Below are 22,186 nucleotides of genomic sequence, written 5' to 3' on the forward strand. Positions count from 1 at the left end.
GAAAGTAATACTGTATTGAACTAGTAGGAAAGTTGTATTGACTTTGTTCAAGAATGTTTTATCTCTGGTGTTTGTGATTCTAAGCTGTGCATTTATTAGCTGTACTGCTATTGGGAAAATGGACAGCTATATATTCCTCTAGGAAAGGACAGTCATCTAAGATTCAGCACATGACTCTTGGAACAAAACCAATAGAAGAGGGAAAATTAAGTTTCACTGAAAAAGTGAGGTAAAGGATAAAAAAGAAAAAAAAAATATATATATATATTGTTATGAGAGGTCACTGAGCACAAAGAGAATCCAACGGCCAGAGATCACTGGTTGAACCCAATAAATTATTCAAGAAGACCTCGATCCCTAGGGTTCCTGGGCTGAATTGGCAATTGAGCTCTCCCAGTCCCTGCCTGTGGATGCGAATCGATGGCAGACCGCTCGGCTCATGCTCCCACAAGAGCTTCCATGCCCTAAACCTACAAGGCTATATGATTTGAATAAAGATTGAACATGAGCAAACAGCTTCCTGATGCAGCCAAGAATTTGGAGAATCAGAAAGGTTGAGGGAGTTTGAGATGTAGAATCATAGAATCACAGACATAAAAGTTGAAAAAGATCACTAAGATCATCTAAGTCCAACCACCAGCCCATCACCCATGCCCATGAGACCACATCGCTCAGGCACGCAGCCTTCTGACATGTAAAGATATCTGTAGGGTGAAGTCCCATTGGCACTTAGATTCCCACTGCTTAGTACATCTGGAAGTACAATGAAAGCTTCTGAGCTGCTTTGAGGCATTTGCATTTTAGCTTCATGCTGTCCTTAATGTGCACGTTAATAAGTATATCTCTACATTTAGCTCTCCTGCAGCCAAAGGAGAGCTTGTTCAGGCAAGAGAGGCTTGTCCATGGCTTTCTCCTGACTTCTACGAAATTCTGCCTCCAGTTTTCTGAAATCCCCACCATAATCAGACGGAGGGTCTGTCTGAGGCCAAGTGGTTCAGCCCCTGTACATCAGCACCAGTTACAATAAATGCATCCGTGTTTTTCTGCCAAATGGTGCATTGAGGAAGGGATAGGTGATGGGATGAGTGAAAAATATGAGCACACTTTGAGCAAAATAAATAGGGCAACTTGGACTATTTTTCAGGCTCTATCATATCATCAGAAACATGCCAAAATGGAAAGTGCTGGAAGGAGATAAGGGACATGTACAAGGTGGCAGTTATGTTGTGGATGATAATCTGTGGGAACCTGAGAGAAGCTGCCAGGTCTAATCTTCTTAGGTCTATCTCAGAGAAGAATAAGAAACATTTATGCAATATTGAGATACACTGCTCCCGTTTGTGGGGAAGTGTCGATGTTTCACGTTGCCAGTTTCTGTGTCAGCTTTGAGGAGCTGTAGGGAGATGAGAGCAATGAGCAATGTCCAAGGAGCAGAGTGTAGCTGTGGCTGAGCAGGGTCCAGAGCATGGGGCCCATGGGTGTAGCTGGGAGTAATGGGGTGGAATTGAAAGAATGAAGGTGCCAGCTGGCTATAAGGAAAAATCTTCCTAGCTAATCAACTTGTACAGCAGTGCCCTTTTCAGGCTGAAGGAACAATCGAAATGGGTGCCGACTAATTCTTCCTTCAGGAGTTTCTCAAGTTGATTAGGTCTGCCTGAAGGTGTGCTTGCTTCCTCCTGACACTGCCTGTGCTTTGCAACATGGCATCCTGCCTGAAGTAGCACTGGATATGTTTGCAGTGCAGTGCCATCTGTAGAGGTGCAGTCAGGTTGCATCGGAGATTGCTGCAACCAGTGCAAATGCAAATGGAGTTTTGCAAAGAAAGCAATCCAAAAGAGTCAACGTGATAGAAAATGGTCTGAATGCTTTCAGTCAAATTGCTTTGGGAAAAACAAGAAAGATAAACTAAGCATTCAGTCCGAGGTGGCTAATTCCCAACAAAACATGCATTCTTATCATGAGAATTGTTAAAAATGTCAGTTATAAGTAGATATGCTATAAAGAAGTCTGACTGTATGTACTGCTGCTTACAGCAGAGATAAGCTTATCTTACTGACTTCTGGTTTGTTTTCCATATTTTAGCGTTCCCATTACATACAACTCTGCTGGAGACCACCAGGGTACCTCAGTACCTAACCTCATTTTCTTTAAGCCTCCCATAATTCTTCCCTGAGGAAAGATGCTGTGGCATCTAACTCCATCCTCAGAACATCTTAAAAGTACAGCCATTAAAATTATGTCAGTATTGAAACTTTCTCTGCCCCAGTCCTTACACGATGACATGCCTTGCTGCTGTCAAAAGTCCAAAGAACTTGAAGGCTGTGATTCTGTGAAGGCATCTTTTCCAGTATGTATGGAGAAGAATCAAGGCTCCTGTCTCTCAGGTTGGCTGTGTGACCTGCCAGCAGCTTGTACGTGTCCATGTCCTGGTCTCCTTGTGCTCCCATTGGCCTGGATGTGGCAAGAGTTCCAGGTTGCTGTCTTATTAAGTGTACAGGGAAGCCAGTGGGAGCGGGAGCTGTGAATGTCATGGGTTGGGATAATGGTGTATGGTTGTTTATAGCGAATGTCCCAAGGCTGATTCTGCTGATAATGGCTTTATACTTGTGTATGTTTTGTGAAATGAAACCCTTAGATAGAAGGGGTCAGAGTCAACTCCAGTATTGTTTTCTGAAATACAGCAGAGATGGAGAGAAATCCCCTCAGACACTTTTCTCAAGGAGACAAAGGGCAGCATCCCTCCAAAAACACACTGCTGCAGTCCCCAGCTGGGGCACAGCTCACATGAGTCTGGGCTGGATCAGCTTCACTGATGTCCAGTGCCTGCCTGACTTTGAAGGTTGGCTGTTGTCCTTGGGAAGCACTATTCTCACTATTTAAAAATAAGGACACATCACCTCAGGCTTACGTTTGCCATCTTTTGATTATATTAAGAAAAACATTTCCATGTCTAGATATACATAAGCACAAACATCAGTTACTTGATTGCTTTTCTTCATCTCTGTGGTGCTCTAGAGGGAATTTGTTTGGCACTTTTTCCTGTTGATATGATAGAAGGTAGTAGAAGGTAGCTTGATTATTCCATGCGAAATAATTATTTTTTATTATTTATGCTAAATGGGATGGATTTTTCACGGATCTGTACCCATTTGATACAGTGTGTTACGTGTCTGTCCTAAGCAGCCTAGCCCTGTCAACATTTGGCCATTAAAAATGGCATTTGTAAACCTCCTGATGCCAAGAGGAATTTAATGCCACACGTGAGTATTCTGAAATGCAACTTCGAGCAAGCAGTTACTTTCCTCGCCACTTCGCATTCATCTCTAAGTTATTCATCAGTCTTAATGAAAAGGCAGTGAAATGCTGCAAACTGTTTTCCAATGTGACGTGCCCCAGGAGGGTTGGTTTGAGCGTGGATCAGCCAAAAGCAGCAGTGGAGTGCTTATGCCTGGCCACGTGCTGCTTTGAGAGCCTGGTGAATAAAACTGGTGGAGCCTGACCCCATCGCCTAAGTGGCAAAGACTTCAAAAATGATGGGGACAGGGATGCCCTGGGAGTGTTGAGGGGCCAGCAATAAATCCAGGAGTGGTTGTCTCCACCCAAGGCAGTGCAAGGACCTGGAAGCCTCTACTCACATGGGAGAGCCCCACTTGCGTTTGTAAGGATGCCGTTACCCACTCTGGAGTTACAGGTAAGTAATGACAGAAGTCATTGATGAGCACATGCAGCCAAAAGAGTGTTTGCTTAACTTCAACAACTTTTTTCCTTCTCCATCCTGCATTTTAATGGCAGCATCATGACCTAACTGAGAAGTTTATTCTCTTTGCTCAATTCCAGCTCCTGCCTTGGTTGCAGTTTAGTAGCTAGAGCTAATGCAGTAAAGAAAATATTGTCTTCTTTGTGAGCTCAATGTTTATGGGATACATGGACTGTCTGAACCCCTACGTGCTTCTGTTCCATATTTAGAACAGTTTTTTTGACAACCTCACAAAAAGCATGTTGTAAAATTCACACAGACGTACTACTGCCCTTCACCTTTAATGTTCGGTTTATATGATAGTACGTAGTTAACAAATGGTGGTTAACAGTGATTGATGTGTGATTTCCAAGATTTCTGTGGAACTCCTCATTCAGAAATACTAAGGTCAGAGTTAGACCATGATGATGCTCTGATCTGTTCTGACCTCCTGCACAGCATCAGCTCCTGGCTTTGCAGTAGATCCCTGCCTACCTATTGAGTTGTAGAAGGGCATCACACTTCAGTTGCAGGAGAATTTTTCCTTGGATAAGTTGATCCAAGTAATTAATTCAAGCTTAAGAAGGTCCTCTTTTTTGTAACTTGAATATGAATTTGTCTAACCACAGCTTTGGGGCTGTATATCTGCTAACTTTAAAAGATCTTTTCTGAGGTAAATCTTCTCTGTACGTTTCCTAAAATGATCATGTTTCCTATTCATCACCTCTCACCTGAACCAAAAGTGTACTTCTCTTCAGTTCGTTTTTGTAAAGCAACTTTTTCAGACCTCAAATTGTTTTTTTGCTTTTTTCTTTAACCACTCTGTCATTATTAGTGCTCCTTTTACAATAAGGAGCTAGGACTGTTGGCAGTGTTATAACAGCACTGTTAAATATTTCATATAATGGTAATTTCACTGACCTCTTTCTGTGTCAGGTAGAGTAGTCACTAGTTTCCAAAACACAGTCTGGCAGCCTGATTTAGTCAAGGCAACAGCGAGTTAGCCAGCACTGAAACCATAGATACATGATTTCAAGCTGCTGGAAGATCTTTAAAGCTAGCTTTGCTGTGACATAGCAGTGTTATTTCTTTGTGTGGCTCAGCATTGCTTTTTCATCTGACAGTGATACCATGCTTTGTTGGCAGACCTACCATTGTATAGATTGCCATTAATTACACTGGCATTTTAATTATTTACCTGTAGAGCAACAGTGGAAATGCCAGAGCTCACTGCAGCAGTTTGATTCTGGTCTTACTAATCTTACTGTCATCTGCTGGCTCTCAGCTGTTTCTTAAAGGTAGAAAGATAGAATCATGGAATTTGAGTTGGAAGGGACCCTTAAAGGTCATTAGCTCAACTCCCCTGCAATGAACAGGGATAGCTACAGCTCAGTCAGGTTGCTCAGAGCTTTGTCCAGCCTGACCTTGGATGTCTCCAGGGATAGGGCTTCATCACCTCTCAGAACAGCCTATTCCAGTGCTTCACTACCTGTATCATAAAAAACTTTTTCATTATATCTGGTCTAAATCTTGCTAGCTTGAAACCATTTTTCATTGTCCAATCACAACAGAGCCTGCTGAAGTGTCTGTCCCCTTCTTTCATACATCTCACCCTTAGATACTGAAAGTCCACACTCAGGTCTCCCTGGAGCCTTCTCTTCTCCGGGCTGAACAGCTCTAGCTCTCAACCTGTCCTCACAGGGGAGGTATTCCATCCCTTGGATCATTTTTGTGGTCCTCCTCTGGATGCACTCCGACAGGTCTGTGTCTCTCTGCATCTGAACACAGTACTGCAGATGAGGTCTCACCAACACAAAGTAGAGGGACAGGATCCCCTCCCTTGTCCTGCTGGTCATGCTTCTTGGGTTGCAAGGACTCTTATTGCTGGCTCACATCCAGCTTTCCCCCTCCAGTATCCCCAAGTTCATCTTGGCAGGGCTCTATCCTTTTGTCCCCCAGCTTGTGTTGATGGCTGCCATGACCCAGGTGCACAACTTTGACCTTAGCTTTGCTGAACCTCATGAGATTCTCTGGACCCACTGCTCAGACCTGTCTGGGTCTCTCTGGATGGCATCCCATCCCTTGGGTGATATCCACAAACTTTCTATCAGTGTCATTGATAAAGATATTAAAGAGCATTAGTCCCGGGACTGATTCCTAAAGGACACCACTCATCACTGATCTCCATCCACACACTGAACCATTGACTCTCTGGGTTTGATCCTGCAACCAGTTCTTCATCCACTGAACAGTCCTCCCATCAAATCCACATATTTCCAATTTGTAGAGAAAGATTTGTGGGTGCACATATCTGGACATGGTTAGTGAGCTGAGCCCATGCCATAGCGGAATATAAGGTCAGTGTTCAGTCTTTTAAAAAACAGCAACAACAACAAAGAACAACATTATAGAACATTTTCTTTATGGATCTTCGCAATTTCTGGATCCTGTGCAGGGGCCAGTAGCTTCCTATCATGTGTTTCCACTATTGTTAATCTAATTCTGTGGTTCTCCATCAACCTACTTTTTCAGTACATACCTCCAGTTTGAAAAGCAGATTTTGAATTCTCTTATTCTCTGAGTGCTGCCTTACTGTCCCTCTCACCTCGACAGCATCTGCGGAGTCAGTAGGAATCATTTTCAATTCATTAGCCCTAAATTAATGAAAACACAAAGTGAGACTGGATACAGAATGTAAAGCTCTGCATAGCCATGCATGAGACTTCTTGCTTGTTTTATACTACTAACCATTCTGAGCATGATTTTCCAACATATTTTGTACTTAGCAAGTATTACATTCGTCCAGACCATATTTTCTTAGCCTGAGAGATAGTGTCAAAAGACTTTCTAAAGTCACTGTAATATCTGCCATTTCATCCCTATCCACAGCATCTGTTCCTGTTACAGAAGAACATCAGAATGAATTCACACATTTTTTCTTCATGAGCCCATGCTGCCTGCTGCTAGTCTCCTTGTTATTTTCTGTTGTTCTTATATAATGTCTGTATGAAAATATTTTTCCAGGAGTTAAAGTTTTTCTGTCTGCTCTGCAGTTCACTGTGTTTTTCCCCCTTTCCTCCTCCAGCTTTCTCACATTGCATCTTCTGAAGAATCTCGTGCAATCACATCTCCATCATTCCTAAGTAGCTCATTGATCCGTAAGTTATTTTGAGAGTCTCTTCAACTTTGCTGTCCTTGCTGGCCAAACTTTCTGAACCAGTGCTCATCATAAAGAGCTTGTCTCATCCTGCTTTCCCTTCACTCCTTTGGTGATCTTCCATTTTCTATCGTCCTCTCTACTGAGTATTACCTAAGTTTAGGTTGAACATTCTCTGTGTGGTTTCTGCAATAGGTAACAGCAGTTCCCTTTTCTTTGACTCTTCCGTTCTTTTCAGCTCTGCCATTCAACTTCAGTTTCTCTCACCCTCAGCTGTATAGACTGAGTGAATACTTTTCTTTAGGCCATTAGCATGGTCTTTGAACTGCTGTTTCCTCTCGCTTTCACCACATTCAATTTGCTCTGTTGCATTATTTACTTCTTTAAGAGGTTTTAGGTGGTTTGGTTTCTGTGTATGACACACTGAAACACAGCTATGTTGTGTAGTCTTGATGTGCATTTGCCTTCTACTTTCCCTTCTGCTTACTGTTCTGGGGAAGAGCCTTTTTTGCTGTTATTTCCAGAGTCATGGATGCATTGCTGTGGGAATGGCGGAGGTGCCAGACCTGCTGAGTCACTTGTGCCCTGATGTAACCTTCTAAACACTGCAGCCCAATGGAACAGGGCTTGGGGCTCTGCTGGTGATTATTACTGGGGGCATTAACCCCAGTGGATATTCACAGAGAGCTCTGTTTTATGGTCAAGTATCAATATTCAGATTAAGTTAATTCCTTAAAAACAACACACAAAGAAAACAGAAATAGTTGCTAGATCTTGATGTTTGCAGAGCATGGTTGTGTATATACTTAGCATTCTGTAATCATATGTGGTCAGACTTATCCTAAAGATGTCTATTTGTTCTTTATCTAGCTTCTCATTAATTATGCTATATATAGGCATCCCTGAAACACATTTTAAATAAATAGGTGCTGCAGCAGAAGTTCACTATGATTGATATTTTTTTTCTTTCTAAACATGATACTGGTGTACCTGTAAATGTTCAGATAATTCATGCTTGCTCCAGCATGACCCACAACAGAAGCAGCCAGTAGAAGACTTTCCATTGACTCCTGTGGATTTGTATAGGTCCGTGTAAACACATAAACTCAAAATACAGGTCAGTGGTAGAAATCTGAAATACTTATGTTTTCTGATCTAAAAGAAAGAAATGGAAATGCTGAAGAAAGATACTATAACTAGAGATATGCTTGTTACCCTACAAGGAGTGGCTAGCACTCTGTTGCTATCTTTTAGTTCCAGGGATAGCATATGTATATTCTGGTGTCTAAAGGAGATTGGGTAGGATTTAAAGGGAACTTTTAGTTTAATGATGGATGTCCTTGCTGGAGAGTGGTCTCAGGTAGATCAGGATTCTCTCTGCAGAAATCACTCTTCTAAAATGCGTGCATTTTGTAAATAAAACCAGGCTCTTGGATGTCTGTGTCTACTCTGTCTGAATCTGCCTACAAGAGACATCAAAAAACCCCACGACCCTCACAGATCACAGCAATTGCAGGGTGTCTGAGTTTACAGCGCTGTGACTGTGGCTGCCTTCATCTATGCGGCAACCTGACTTCAGCTTGCATGAGGGTGGCCTCTTCCCAGCCATGCCAGGAGCTTTGCGCCACCTGTAATTAGACAAGAAAATTGCTCAAGTTAACGCTGCATCGAAACACAGCGCTAATATCCGCCTGTCTCAGCAGTAAGACAGCCACCATAAATACGCGATGCAACTGGCTGTCAGCTATCCTGGCTTCTGGAGCAACTCGCTTCTCTAAGAAGAAATTTCCAGGCCCGGTTATTAATCAGGCTGTGAGTGATCTGCAGCCCTAGGATCCGTCACGCATCGATCAGCTCCGTCCCGCTCTCCCTGTGAGCAGCTGTTTCCGGCTCTGTCTCGATGGTGATGAGGAGCAATCAGCCCTGCTGCTGAGTGAGGCTGAGGGGAGAATGACAGCCGTATCCTAATGAAACAGTAAGGTTAGGAGCTGGTCTGCATTGCTGCTGCTGCTTTTGCAGGACCCCGAAACAGGGTGGTTTGTGGCTGTGAGCGTGGGCAGCCCTTGGAGCACTTGGCAGTTGTCTCCAGTCTGAGCCTTCGGCGCGATCACGTGGAAGCGTTTCAGAAAACATATATGACTTTCAGCTGTCTGGCACTTCCCAATCTCTTCTGTTTCTTGCCTATAGGGCTATCAATCATTCTGTTCTTTTCGGCTAAGCGGTTTTAAATCTCCTGTGAAAAAATTGTGTCAGTCCAGTGTAAGGACAAGTGGCTGCTCTGCAACACTAATTCGGTCTTGCTTAAGACATGAAAATAGACTGGTCAAATATCAGTTTGAAGTTTCTAGACCTTGAAATGATTTAAAATCTCTTTTAAGAGAAAGACCAGGGCTGAAACTTTGTCTCCAAGGCATCGTTTTTAGCTTAGCAGTAAGCTCTGATGATCTTTTCTTCAAATTGCCTATTGTAGAGATGTCTGCAAAGAAAGTGCTTCTTTGGGACTGTTTGTGTTTAGTAGCAGCATTTACTTCATTTTGTGTGACAGATGACTCGGCTTTTCAATCGGGCAAAGGCTCATTCAGTCCCACTGGGGCAGGGTTTGACCTGCAGAAGGGCTTTGCTTTGGCAGGACAGTGGCAGTGGGTGATGCTCGGGACGTTCAGCCACCTCCACACAGCTGTCGTTTTCAGTTGGTTGTGTACACGCTGTGTGCCCGCGTTATTGAATTTTTATCATTTAATTATTTTTCCTTAATGAAATCTACTCTGAGATATTGATAGCATTCATGGTGATCGGTCGCAGCCGATGGCACACAGCTGGTGGGGCTCTGCGTTCCGCAGCGGATCCACAGGCTTCACAGGGATGGTGGCACCCAATTAAGATTTAAATGTCTGAAAGCCTTTAATATCTGTTGTGATTGATATTCTGTAATTGGGGGGTTTCTGAGCAGATTCCAAATTAAGCTTCATAGATTTATTTTTCTCCTAAGGCTCTGATTTTGAGACACTGAGGAATTCCAGAGGATTGCTGGGTGAGGCTGAATGAACTCTGGTTCACTCCTCACCATAGCCATGCCTTCATTCACTCATAAATAAGTGCCTGATTTCTACTTGAGGGATTTTTTTTTCTTTTCCAAAAGATGGGGAAGTCAAAGAATTGAATGCAACCTTACATTGTAACGATTCTATTTTAAGCAGATATTCTGCTTTTTTTTTAATCTCAGTATTATCATACAGCAGCTCAACTAATGAATATATAATTTTCTTTCCTTTCTGCTTGTCACGCCCTGCTAACATGGACATCTACAAAGGCTCAGGTTGGTGTTGCAATCTGTCTTCATCTTATCTGATTGTTCTCATTTAGTAAAAAGGGGCTTCGATGTTGTTCTGCATCAATCAGCTTTTTTCCCTTCCTCTCTTTAAAACTGGATCCAACATTATTACCACATTACAGATTCATCCACAGAGGTGCCACATTCATTTGTTACCCCTGAAACTATCCTTCAGCTTCAGCAGAATGTGCTGTTTCGAAAACGCAGGACATTGATTTATTTATATCTACTTAAATTTGCTCTGCTTACCTTGCTTTGTGACAGGGAGACAGCAGAAGCTGCAGTACTTACAGCTTCTGGAATCAGCAAAAAAAAAAAAAAAAGCAGCACCACTATTACTAGTGAGTTTCTGCCTTGGTTTAGACCCCTGTGTTTGACAACACAGTACAATATCCTTTGTTAATATCTTGTTTGCATTCAGTATTTTCTTGGTATCGAAGCAATATAATTAAAACAAAAAGCAAAGTCACAGGAAGCGGCCCCTTGTATTAGTGTATGCCCCATTCCCATGTTAACATCTCAGTTCTGGAGGTATAATTCTGAGAGTAAATTGTCTTGCCTGAGTATTTCAGGTAGAAAAACCCTGTGCCTGCGAGGTACCTGCAAGGTCATCCGCAGTGCTGAGCTCTGCTGCTCAGTCTGAGGACTGTGGGGACAGTGAAACCTCGAGTGCTCCTCGTTGTTTATCCATCCTCCCACTCTCTGCCTAATTAGTCCCACAATGAATCCCAGCACCCACGTGTTCAGACCTGCCAGCATTGTACAGCGTGGGGTTCAGGTGGCATCTCAGGGGTCTGGGATGTGGTTGGGGCTGGGTGCTGCCCCTCCTCACCAGGGCTCTGAGGTGTTCTGAGCCTCCCAGCTTCTAGCCAGAATTAAATGAGGTGGACAACCGCTTACAGAATGTTTTCTCCCATATTTTCTCACATTTAATTACGCAAACTTCTTGCTTTAATCTCTGGGAAGAAGCACTCATGCTTCACAATGTTATATCCCAGTGTTCTTAGTGGCTGCATGAAAAGTGTAAAAACACTTAGTAATAGTAAATATGAATTAATAAACCTTGCTGAGCAACTTGTTAGTTCTTTAGATATTTGCTGTAATGACGGTGCTTCAGCAGAGCTTACTTCAATTAACTTTTTAAACAAGACATTTTCCATTCGTTACGCTTAGGAATTTGAAATACAGCAGTGTCTGTCTTTGCATATTTAATCATCCATTAGAAGAAAATAAGTGACTTACTAGGAGGCCAGCGTTCCTACACAAGTGTAGCAATGAACTAGATATCACAAAGGCATGTGAAGGCCATGGTGAGGGGATGTGGAGCATCCAGATGTATTCACAGCAAAAATGTTCTGCTGCTTTCTGAATGTCTCTCTTTTATTTTGCCTCGTTTTACAGCCAGAATTTTGCACTGCTTCTTTTTCTGATGGTTCCATCCTGAAATGTCTTTATCTGAACAGTTCAGTATCTGATTTCAAGCTGTCATCTAGTTAGTGCAAGAAATAGGGCATTTCCAGCTGCAGTCCCCTGTTCCCTGAGGGCTTCCTCTCCTGCCTCTAATAGATCACTTAATTCTTCATCCTCACTTTTCTCATGTGTAAATTAGGATTAAACTTGAGCTGTTTTGAGGGTTGGCTTATAAATAGATAATCAAGAGCTAGGGAAACTTCAGAGAACTCATGATTGTTTTTACCCATCCTACTCACTGAAAACCCATCATTTTTTGGCACTGTTATTGAAGGCTGTCACCATGGCCAGTCATTTAAAGTAATGCTGAAGTGTCTGTTTCTGTAGGAGCTTCCAAACGTGAGCCAGGGAATGAATACTTCTTTCTGTCTTTCCATGAGTAGCTATTGCCCTGAGTTGCAATTCATGTGTTCTGCTTAGATGTTAGAATAAAATCGATCCCATCCTTTTGTCAGCTACAAACCAACAAACCAGTTTCAGGTTTTCTATAGCCTTGCTTCAACACCAGTGAAGGTTTATTGTAACCCTATGGAAGTTCTAATTGATTTCGTTTTTTCCTTGCCATAAAGGAAGTCAGAAACACTAATCGCTTTGCCTTGCGTGCAAATGCAAACTAAAAGTGCTGAATTTGCTTCACAACAATTTTGGCATTTCTATAGACGTTACAGGCACACAGTTTCAAGAACTCCCATCTTTTCAGTGGATCAAACATATGCTTATCTTTGCAAACTTCCGTGCTGTAAGTTGTTCTTAAACAGTGTCTTTTGAGGTTGGTGGCTATTTGCAGAGTTCAAATGCCCCAAGGCAAGCGTTCATCACTGAAACAGATGCTTTGCAAAATCCAAATTGCTTAAAAATCAATTGTTAAATGGGTTTTCATACTGATGAGCAGTTAGCATATTTCTAACTATTGTGATCAATGCGCAAACTAGAATGAATTAAAATCAATTTCATTTTAAAGAGAACTATTTAATGTTAAAATTTTAATGAGTTCATTTCTGTGATGTAGTGTTTGTTAATGTGCAAGTACTTGTCATACTGACACACAGCTAGTTTAGTAAAGCTTTTAAATGTGTGCTTGGATCTGCCAAATCAGACATGCACTTAAGTAATTAACAAAGCATGTACTTTATTTTGAAGTCAGTTTTGAAGAATTAAGTAAAATGAACTCATTATTAGGAAATGTCTGCTGCGGATTAAATGGAACACGAAGGCAGTATTAGGCAGTGCAACGATTATTCAGGTCATCTCTGGGTGGAATATCACCTACCTCACCAAAAAAAGACATTTGGATGAACAAGGTGGAGGCAAGGTAGAGGTCAGATGTGCAGGTGATTGTAATAGGGGGATGCCTCTGTGGCTGTGTTTCCCACTGTGCTCTGAATCCATGTGTGTCAGGCTGCCTGCAGGAGAAGCACTGGCTGCAGTCCAGGTGTCATCAAGTCACAGCCCTGAACTGTAAGTCGAGGAGAGTCGTTTGCACATGGTGACATCTCGGTGCTGCTGCCTCTTGAAGTTTCAGTATTCAGGAAATAGAGAAATGGCCATGCAAAAAGTATTGAAAGTGGGCAAATTGCTGGCAAGCCTCAGTAGGAGCGTTTTTAATATCTACATTTGAATTTCATTACTAAGAAGCGTCTTTCCAAACCAGAGAAAATCAACTCTCTTTTCTACATGATTTTTTTTTTAGCCCTCACAGGGTTTTAGTGTTATTTGTGGTGGTCTGTAGCTCAAAAATAGGTTGTTATTTCTTCGGTTCAGGCTGTTTCAATGTATTAGATCTAATGTAGCCTTGGTATAAGGGCAGTGATGTGAAATGGACTTACGTTAGCAATGAATTTAGCCCATTTTTATTAGAAATGAATAGCACAGAGGTAGTCCTCAGTGTCTCAGGCAACTGCTACAGTGATCAGTTTGGTTGTTCTAATATAATAAGCAGATATTGACTTTAGTTGAGGTGAACACTGAGATTTACTGTCTTGAAAACTAAAATATTGACTGAGGGAAAACCAGAGTCAATATTTACCTTGAGGGACAATAAATCTTGATGTTCACTGGAATATGAAGTTGCTGTGATTTTCAGAAGTGTTGAACCTTGTTCTGGTTTAAGCTGCAGGTGCTCCTCAGGAAAGCTACCCAAAATACAGCTAGGAATTTCTTTTAATGAATCACATCAGTTTGGCAACTGTACTTTTTTTCTCTATGTCCTTTGGGAGATCACTGTTATTACTGACCTACATGTAAATAAATGCATTTCAGGGTGCTGTTAATTACATAAAAGTTCTCATGTGGTTAGATGTTTGGACCTTTCATTAAAAGGTAAGTATCAGCTATTAAAAAAAAAAGAAATAGATTAACAGCAGGTACATGCAAATGCTAATTTCTGTATGTTGTGTAGGTATCCAACTTCAAGATACTTTAGGAAGAACTTAGGGTTTGCATTAGAGTAAATGAGAACTGGCTTTTTTTTTTTTTTTTTTCAGAGCAAAATTACAGCAGTTTGTCTCCTAAAAAACAACTTCTATCTTTCTTGCCCTTAATTCCTTTGGACCATGCCTATCAATTTGGTTTTAGGACTCAGGTGTTAATATATCTCAGATTAGTTGTGGTTACAGAGAGTGATACAGCGAGCAGTGCTGAGTTACAGAGCCCTCTGCTCATCCCTCCATCCTGTTCTACCTGCTGTCCTTCAGGAGATGCAGTGCAGCCATGCAGCTCTGCACCGATGTGGGATGTTCACTCGTAAGGGTTTTCTTAGTGCACTGCATAGTGGGTTTGTGTAAGTTTGGCAACAGTGAGCGTTAAGTGGGTTGTTTTCCCAGGAGCTGTTGTGTTTGTGCTTGGGAAGAGGAGTGGTATATCCCAGCCTGCTCTGACTCAGGCGTGTTGGCCTGAGCCTATCAACTTGAATCCAAGAGAAGTCCACGGGAAGCATGCAAAGGATCAAGGTGTGTGAGGAGCAGCTGAGGTCCTTGGGTTTGTTGGGCACAGAGAGAAGAGGCAGGGGCGGCTGCAGCTCTCACAGGGAGCTCTGCTCTCTGGTGACAGCGACAGGACATCTGAGGAGGCTCAGGTGTGGGTTAGGGAGAGGTTCTGCACTGGAGGGTGGTTTGATGGGAGTCCTAACTTTACGTGGATGTAAGGAGCAGCTCAGCTGCAGACTGCCATGCTTGTGGGCTCCTTGGGGCCAGCACATGAAGCAGGAGCTGCAGCGTTTGAGTTGGTCCTTTGGGCTCTGCTGATATCGTGTGGCTGGTGCTGTGTGCCGTTGTCTGTGTGCGTGCCCTGCTCATCTCGTACAAAGCTGCAGCTGTCTCCAGGGAGAGAGATGAGGCTCCATTTGCGGTCACACAGGCTTGACTCGACTAGGCACCAGAATACAAATGCTATATTAACAGCTTTATTATTGCAGCCCTGCCTGCTTTCCAAGAGAGTGCATTTGAAGTATCACTTCACATCACTGTTAACTGTGTATTGTCTTTTTGTTTTGCCTGTGCATGTTTCCTCAGGTGGGTTTTAGTTCATGTAGCATCCCATCCCTTCCCAAACCCTGCTGGTTTTCTTATACAAAAATGTGCTACGAATGGCAAATATCACATGTTTTGACCATCAAAATATAAGTGTTGTAAATTCCTGATGTTAGTTCTCTACTGTCTGCAAATGGGTGCATGGGTTTTCCATATATAACTGACTGTAAAGCAGAAGGTGAGAGGTGACTGTGCTCACAAGGCAGCAGTGCCAAGCCTTTGGTCTGGCCTGGTGCAGGAGCAGCTATAGCTCACTCCTTGCTTTGGGCTGGGTGCTGAGGTACTCATGGTGTTTGCATTCTGGTGTTACGTTGTTCACCTCCAACCCTTAGGGAAAGCTCTGCTCATGCCTAAAGCACACATTTCTCACAAATATCTCCTGTAGAAAGCAGTGTTTAGTCAGACAATTCAGGCAGTGTGGCTGCTTTTCCCCTCGTAGAGCAGAGATACTGATAAATACCCTGAGTCTCCACATCCAATCTGTTGGGACTCTGCCTGCTTCTCAACACACTGCTATGTCCCCCTGTGCCTGCAGGCTGGGTTGGGAGCACAGCTCCCACCCACAGGTGCTTCCTTACTTTGCTCCTGTGTGCATCGTTTCATGCTAATGAGTGTGACTGCACAGCTAATTAGTGAATAGCTGACACCTGAGACTTAGCTGCTATGTGCGCTACATAGCATATAAATATACCTGTATATCTTTAGCAAGTTACCTTCTTCTCATCTGATAGGAAGTTAACATGCTGATGAGGCACTAGTTCTCTTCTCAAGCCAGTTTCTCAATCTCCCCATCCTTCACCTGCAAAATATTGCAAATAAGATTTCGTTATTGCTATGACCACAAAAGAATAGTCATAAGCTGTTATTTTAAAATGAAGCTGTAAATAAAATGTGTAGCTGAAATTCTTTATTTGAGGGGTGGGGTGGATGAGTCTACGGTTATTTTATCAGTGAGACTTGTACTGATGACAGCAGCATGGCCATGGAAATTTTGGCTTGCAGAAGAAGAAATCTTAGGTAGGCTCTATTTTTGAGGGGCAGCAAGAGAGAACGTTGTATCTTCAGATCAGCTTCTGCAGACAGACTGGTTCAAAACAAGTAAGTTTTATTCATTACAGTAACAGAACTGTTGAAACATTCATTTGTTTAAACCTAGAAATCTGCTGAAGTACTGCTCCTCAGTGTGCTGCTTCAACCAGATTGAATGCTGAGCATCAAAAGAAATGTTTATCAAGCTTTTGTGTTATTTTGCTAAGTATTTGGCTGTATTTTTCTTTCTGCATAGATACCGTAGTTCAGGTGAATACACAGTCCTGTTTGATTGAGAGATATGTTAGAGAAAAGTCACTAGCAGTTATGGTTTTGTGTATAAAGATGAAATTTGTAGGTTGTGTGAAATTACTTACCAGGATATGCTAGAAGCACAGGCAAATGAGTGCTGATTTTAAACATGTACCTTTTGAAACATGAAAATGATGCGGTGCACATGGTCCCGGTGAATGACATGATAGATTATAGAGAGAGCAGTCTGAGCAAATGAAATTGTAATGGAATTCCTGCTCCGGCTTCAGAGAATAACTTATTTATCCTGCATCCTAAAATGGTGCGTGCGTACTACAGTTTATCATATACTTAGAAATCCCCTGGCAAGTCAATAATGAATAAATGAACTTAAAGATATGACAACCCTTAGAGCATTAGGAGCAGAAGGCAGGATGTTTTTCAGTGTACTCTTTTGTTTTTTTGGCTGAGGTGTTTCTGCAGAGATGCTAACCCGGATAGTTCAAATGAATAGTTTTGATTCTTTTTTCTGGCAGGTGTACGAGGCAGTCCCATGCTACACTGAGTGCAATCAGTATTCTTGGGTAGTCGAACCGTGGTCTCCGTGCAAAATCAACAGTGAACAAAATTCCCTCCACTGTGGAGAAGGAATACAAATGAGGAAAGTCAGGTGCGTGAAGACAGAAGCACAATTGCAAATTATAAAGAGCTCAAACATGCTTGCATAAAGCTGAAACAACTGGCTAAGTGACAGTGAGGAGTATGTTGTTAAGTCCAAGTATTTCACATGAAAAGAAACGTGCGTGTCTGTATGATGATTAACAGGGAAAGCACTGAGAGATGAAGCCTTGTGTTATGATTGAGATTTCTTTCATGAAGAAGGCATGATGTTTAAATTAGAATTCTTTAACCTAAATGCCATACAGATACAACACACTCCTGACCTGCATAACCTCCATATTCTCATTGCTAACATATTCCCTAAGTAATAGCACTGCGTTAACTGGAGTGGTGTTCATTATCAGTAAGTATTCATTCCCTAGGCTTGGCAAATACTGTGATTTCCAAATGTGAGGATGTTACTAATGGGAGTACAAAGGTTTGTTCTTTCTGGTTGTCATTTTCTCTTCATTCATGTGTCTTCCAATCAAAGTTAAAAGCTCCTTGTACGAAGCTTTAAATATTTATTTAAAGTATTTATTGAAACCTGAATCACAGAAGTCCATCATGTGCATAGCATTTCAATTTGGCTTGTTAACACCATTAATTCATCATTTTGACTTACTGCATACAGCTTTGTGTTACATACAGTGTCCTATCCGGAGTTGTGCAGACCTGCTGACATCCGTCACTTCTGTAATAAGCTGATTAAACTCAAACAAAAATTTCTGCTTTCTGTGTAGGTGTGTAAGTACTACAGAAGACCATGGAGGGGAAACTGTACCCAACACCCTGTGCAATAAGGCTGAAATCCCAAGTGAAATTCGGAAGTGCAGCTTGTACTGCCCCAATGAGTGTGCAGTGTCTGATTGGGGACCATGGAGCACGTGTCCGCAGGTAGGTTTGCCTGGCTGGGGTTCCAGTGGAAAGTTCCTCATGTTGTATTCTTTGTCCTTCAACCATTGTGTGAAATAAGTAATTTCTAACAACAAAGTAAATACATTTAAATGGATCCTACTGCCAACATGGTTGAATCTGGAGGTTTCTTTATTTCTACAGAGACTGAGCTCTAGAAAATTACTTAGTAAAACACATAAGTGTATTTGTGACAATTCAATTCACCCTTTCACAGATGAGGATCCAAACAAGCACAGCAGGTGACAGGATCGGCATTGTGTTGTGGTTAAGTGTCTGTTTGTGTCCCCCTACTTATGGGAGCGCTCTGTGTGTGGTGCATATCTCTCTCTCATGGTTAGGGGTGGTGGCACTCCTCCGGACAGGTCTTAGGCTGGAGGGAATTACAGCTCTCTCTTCACAAAAAGACAGTATTTCTGCATAGCATCTCCTCCTCCAAAAACCCTGAAGGAAGATTTGAGGCAGTAGTAACAAGGGCATGGCAGCAAGATGTGTGAACAGTTTGTTATGTCACAAAATACTCTAAGCTCTCTGAATTATGCAACCACTGCCAAATGCTCTCTGTTGTTTGTTTGGTTTTTTAACTGTCCAAGATGGAAAGAAGCTGCAAATTTTGCCCTGTGAAAACTCTCTGGCCTCAAGGCATGCAATTTGAAAGCTATTGTTTCTCTCTGGTTAGTGTTGAAATAGATGCTAGGTCTATTCTAAGCGGCTTTGTGACATACTTAAGTGGCAGAAATTTTCATTGCCCCTCTGTTAACAAGGCCATTACCAAAAGTCCGAGTGGTTATTGGACAGGTACTTGTAGTACTGCTGACATAGGTAATTTCCTCCTGTAATATTTTGTGTAGGCTATCGATATACTCAGTAAGAACATGTCAAATGAAAGCTTGCATTTCATTTCCTGTATTCACCTCCTCCTGAGCAGATCAGCTTCGATGAATTAGAATTCGCCTGCAGCTGATACAGATCTTTTCAAAGTCCCACCCTCATTGGGCTGTTTCTTTGCCATTAACTTGTTTTCAGAAATAGATTTTCTTCACTTCAGCTTGCAGTAACTAATGCAGATTCTCAAAGCCGTTGGGTATTTTTCAGTCACATTAGTGACAGTTGGTTATGAAGAAATGCTTGAGGCATCCTAATATCCTTAAGACACCTTGAGTTTTTGGAGGAAGACTCCTTTACTACAATGGTGAAGTCTCTGCAGCCCACAGAAGCACAGAGAGATGACCACAACAAGCCTGATGAGATGACACTCCATCAGGTGGCATAACTTTTGGTGCTTCCAGGCTCAAGTGCCACAGTCCTCATTTCTCCTTGTACATCGTTCTGCCATGGGAGATGTTAATTCATAAATACGAGGGCGTCTGCCTGCCAATGCAATTAACTGAACAATATGCTTTCACAAGCTGTTCTGCAATGCTTTGTTGTGAAACAGAGATGACTGTGTATGGATAGAGCATGTGTTTAAATAGTTCTGTCCAGATACAAAGCAATAAACAGCTTGAAGTTTTATAGACAAATAAAACCCTCCCTTTGAAGAGTTTACAGCAGCACTGTCTCACTTTTATAGCTACACGGGCTGTTTGTGTTCCTTTGGTTTTAAGAGGGCCACACAGCATAGTTCCTCCCAGACTGCAGATGCTTACTAACTCTAAGGCAAGCACTGGATTTGCTATACGTGCAAAATGACCCTTCTGTGAAAATGGTGTTTATTCATTCTGTACATGGGGCAGGGATTGAGGGTAACTGAATGACCAGGAGTGAGGCACTGCCAGCACAAGGATGATTAAAGCAAGTCTCAGTCTCCTTAGTTGTCACAGGGAAAAGGTGGCAGCCAAGAATGGCCATGCACTGGTGAACACAGTGAATGGAGTTACAAAGGCAATGGAGTCAGGGGAGTTTCTCATTTCATCTTTAAGAGAAGAGCTACGTATAGTCAATTGGATAACTCCATTATAGCTGAGAGGTTGGATCTGGGCCTTGCACGGGGGCACTGCAAAAAACCATCCAAATATGAAAGTTTGCATCTGGAACCAAACATCATTTTGGTCAGACCTGTTGTGCCTCCAGTCTGCATCAAATCTCTTGCCATGGAATCCCCAAAACCACATGAATAAGGTGGTGTATGTAGAGCCTCTAGCTCCTTAGGATTGCCTGTTCAATTTTTTTGAGGGAATTTTACTCAGTAGCTGATAAACACCTGCATGATTTCCGATTCACCTCATGCTGCAAGTAAATGCCCATTTTCAGAGAATGTATAAAACACTTTTTGTGTTTTGTACACTCACTGAAAATACATTTCCTAAGTATGGCTCCTTATAGCTCCCCAGGTAACTCAAAACTTTTGAAGGATCACATCATGCCTAAACAGAAAAGACAAACCATACAGCCTTGTTACTTTTCTTTCGAACACATTTACATTTCATTTCAAAATCGTTGGCGTTATTTTAGACCTAGAACTCTTGTGAGGCATCTGCCAAAGAGCATTCTGGGAAATCCTCCTGTATCTCTGGCCGTGTTTGGCTTACAGGAGATAAAGAGGATTTATGAAACTTGACAAATTCCAGTTTGTAAGAAATGAGCAACTCCAATTTCAGCATCGTCTTTGACTGAGTAGCTCTTTGATTCAAGATATTTACCTAAGATTTGGTCATGTGAGAATTCTTTTCCAGTCACTTTGGTGCTCTGTTCCAATTTTATAGTGTTGATAATAAATTCATCCTGATAGTGGAATAACTAAGCCTTATCAGCCAAATATAAAAAGGCCTTTTAGATTATCCAGTTTACCCTTTGTCAATATGTCACTGTACTCTGGATACTTTCTGGGGTACTACTTTATTACTTCTGTTTTATCTTGTAGCAGTACTCTTCCCATGTGGATTTTCTACTTTCAAGATAGTAAATGATCCTGAATCATATTGAAATCAATGACTCATAAAGGTGGTGACTGCTCTGTCAATAGGAAGTATTTTCTTCAATACTTCTTTCTACAAAAGCATGCAGCTGTTGTTGTATTCCTTTTGGTTTCTTGATTCCTTTTACTTTTAAATATTATTCTTTGTAGGGGTATTTTTCTTAGTTTAAGGTGCTGCCACTATTCCTTTATGTAGATTTTTCAATCGAATTGCAATTTTTGCATCTTGATTATGCTGCTATTTAACATTGCTATACAAATATAAATTATATTTCCTCTAATGGCACTTTGCTGTGACCCAGAAATGCAACTGTCTGAAATGTAATACCTCGAGATTACTTTTGAGGTTCTGTCTCTTTGCTGGATTCAAGAAACTCATAATTACTGATTTAAAGCTTCTCTTTTACTCTCACATTCTCTATTGTAAAAAGAAATTCAAAATGGTTTTCTCTCTGATTGAAGACTATTTTTTGGCTCATAAAGTTTTCTTCTTTGTCGCTAAGTAACACCCATGTAAGTTAAATATCAAGGCTTTAAAGCCATTAAAATAACAGTCTGAAGCTTGCTAGTTAGTTAGAAAAAAAAAAAAACATGGGCAAATTAGATTGACTTGCATTTTGCTTCAGAGATTCATATTCATTCCGGCTACAATAGCGTGTTTAGTCAGACATCATCACTTGATTGCTCAAAGACCCAGCTAAACAATCTGGAAGCTGAAATCCTATCATCTCTGTTAAATATTCAGTGATCGAATAACATGCACTACCTGCAGTGTCTTGACTTTGTCTTCATCTGACTTGGAAATGTAATTAATTGACTTGAATTGAATTCATCAAAGCATTCTTAAAATGAGTTAATATGTGAGTTGTGCTACAAGTCCCTGAAATAATTACCTCAATATTTTTTTTTGTTAGCTGTCTGCTACCTTGTGGATAGCAGTCACAGCCCTACTGTCAGATCTGAGTGGCCTTCTTGTTTGCCTCAGCTGTTGGTTTTCCTAGCAGCAAATTCTAAGAGGTCTGAAATTAGTTAATTAGAGGAGGTTACATGTCAAGCGAATGAGAGCAGCTGTCCCTATTTCAGTGAGCATTTTCCTCCTGGATCAATAGCCATTTACAGTGCTCAGGACTTGTAACAACTGATTTATTATTCTCCTGAATCTGTGAGGTGTGTGCAATATTCAGATAACTGC

General features: G+C 41.6%; 1 protein-coding gene across 3 annotated transcripts in view; it reads left to right on the forward strand.

Annotated features, from left to right (window-relative positions):
* The window catches only part of THSD7B (thrombospondin type 1 domain containing 7B), a 291,869-nt gene that overhangs the window by 240,740 nt on the left and 28,943 nt on the right, over nt 1–22,186 (forward strand). For all 3 annotated transcript variants that reach the window (XM_085228059.1, XM_085228060.1, XM_085228061.1), the window contains exons 17-18: nt 17,039–17,172; nt 17,906–18,059. In XM_085228059.1, coding sequence (XP_085084185.1) covers nt 17,039–17,172; nt 17,906–18,059 — 288 coding nt within the window. The remainder of the gene's footprint in view (nt 1–17,038; nt 17,173–17,905; nt 18,060–22,186) is intronic.

Source organism: Meleagris gallopavo, chromosome 7 (assembly GCF_905368555.1).
Source record: "Meleagris gallopavo chromosome 7, MGAL_WU_HG_1.1, whole genome shotgun sequence".
Taxonomy (NCBI): domain Eukaryota; kingdom Metazoa; phylum Chordata; class Aves; order Galliformes; family Phasianidae; genus Meleagris; species Meleagris gallopavo.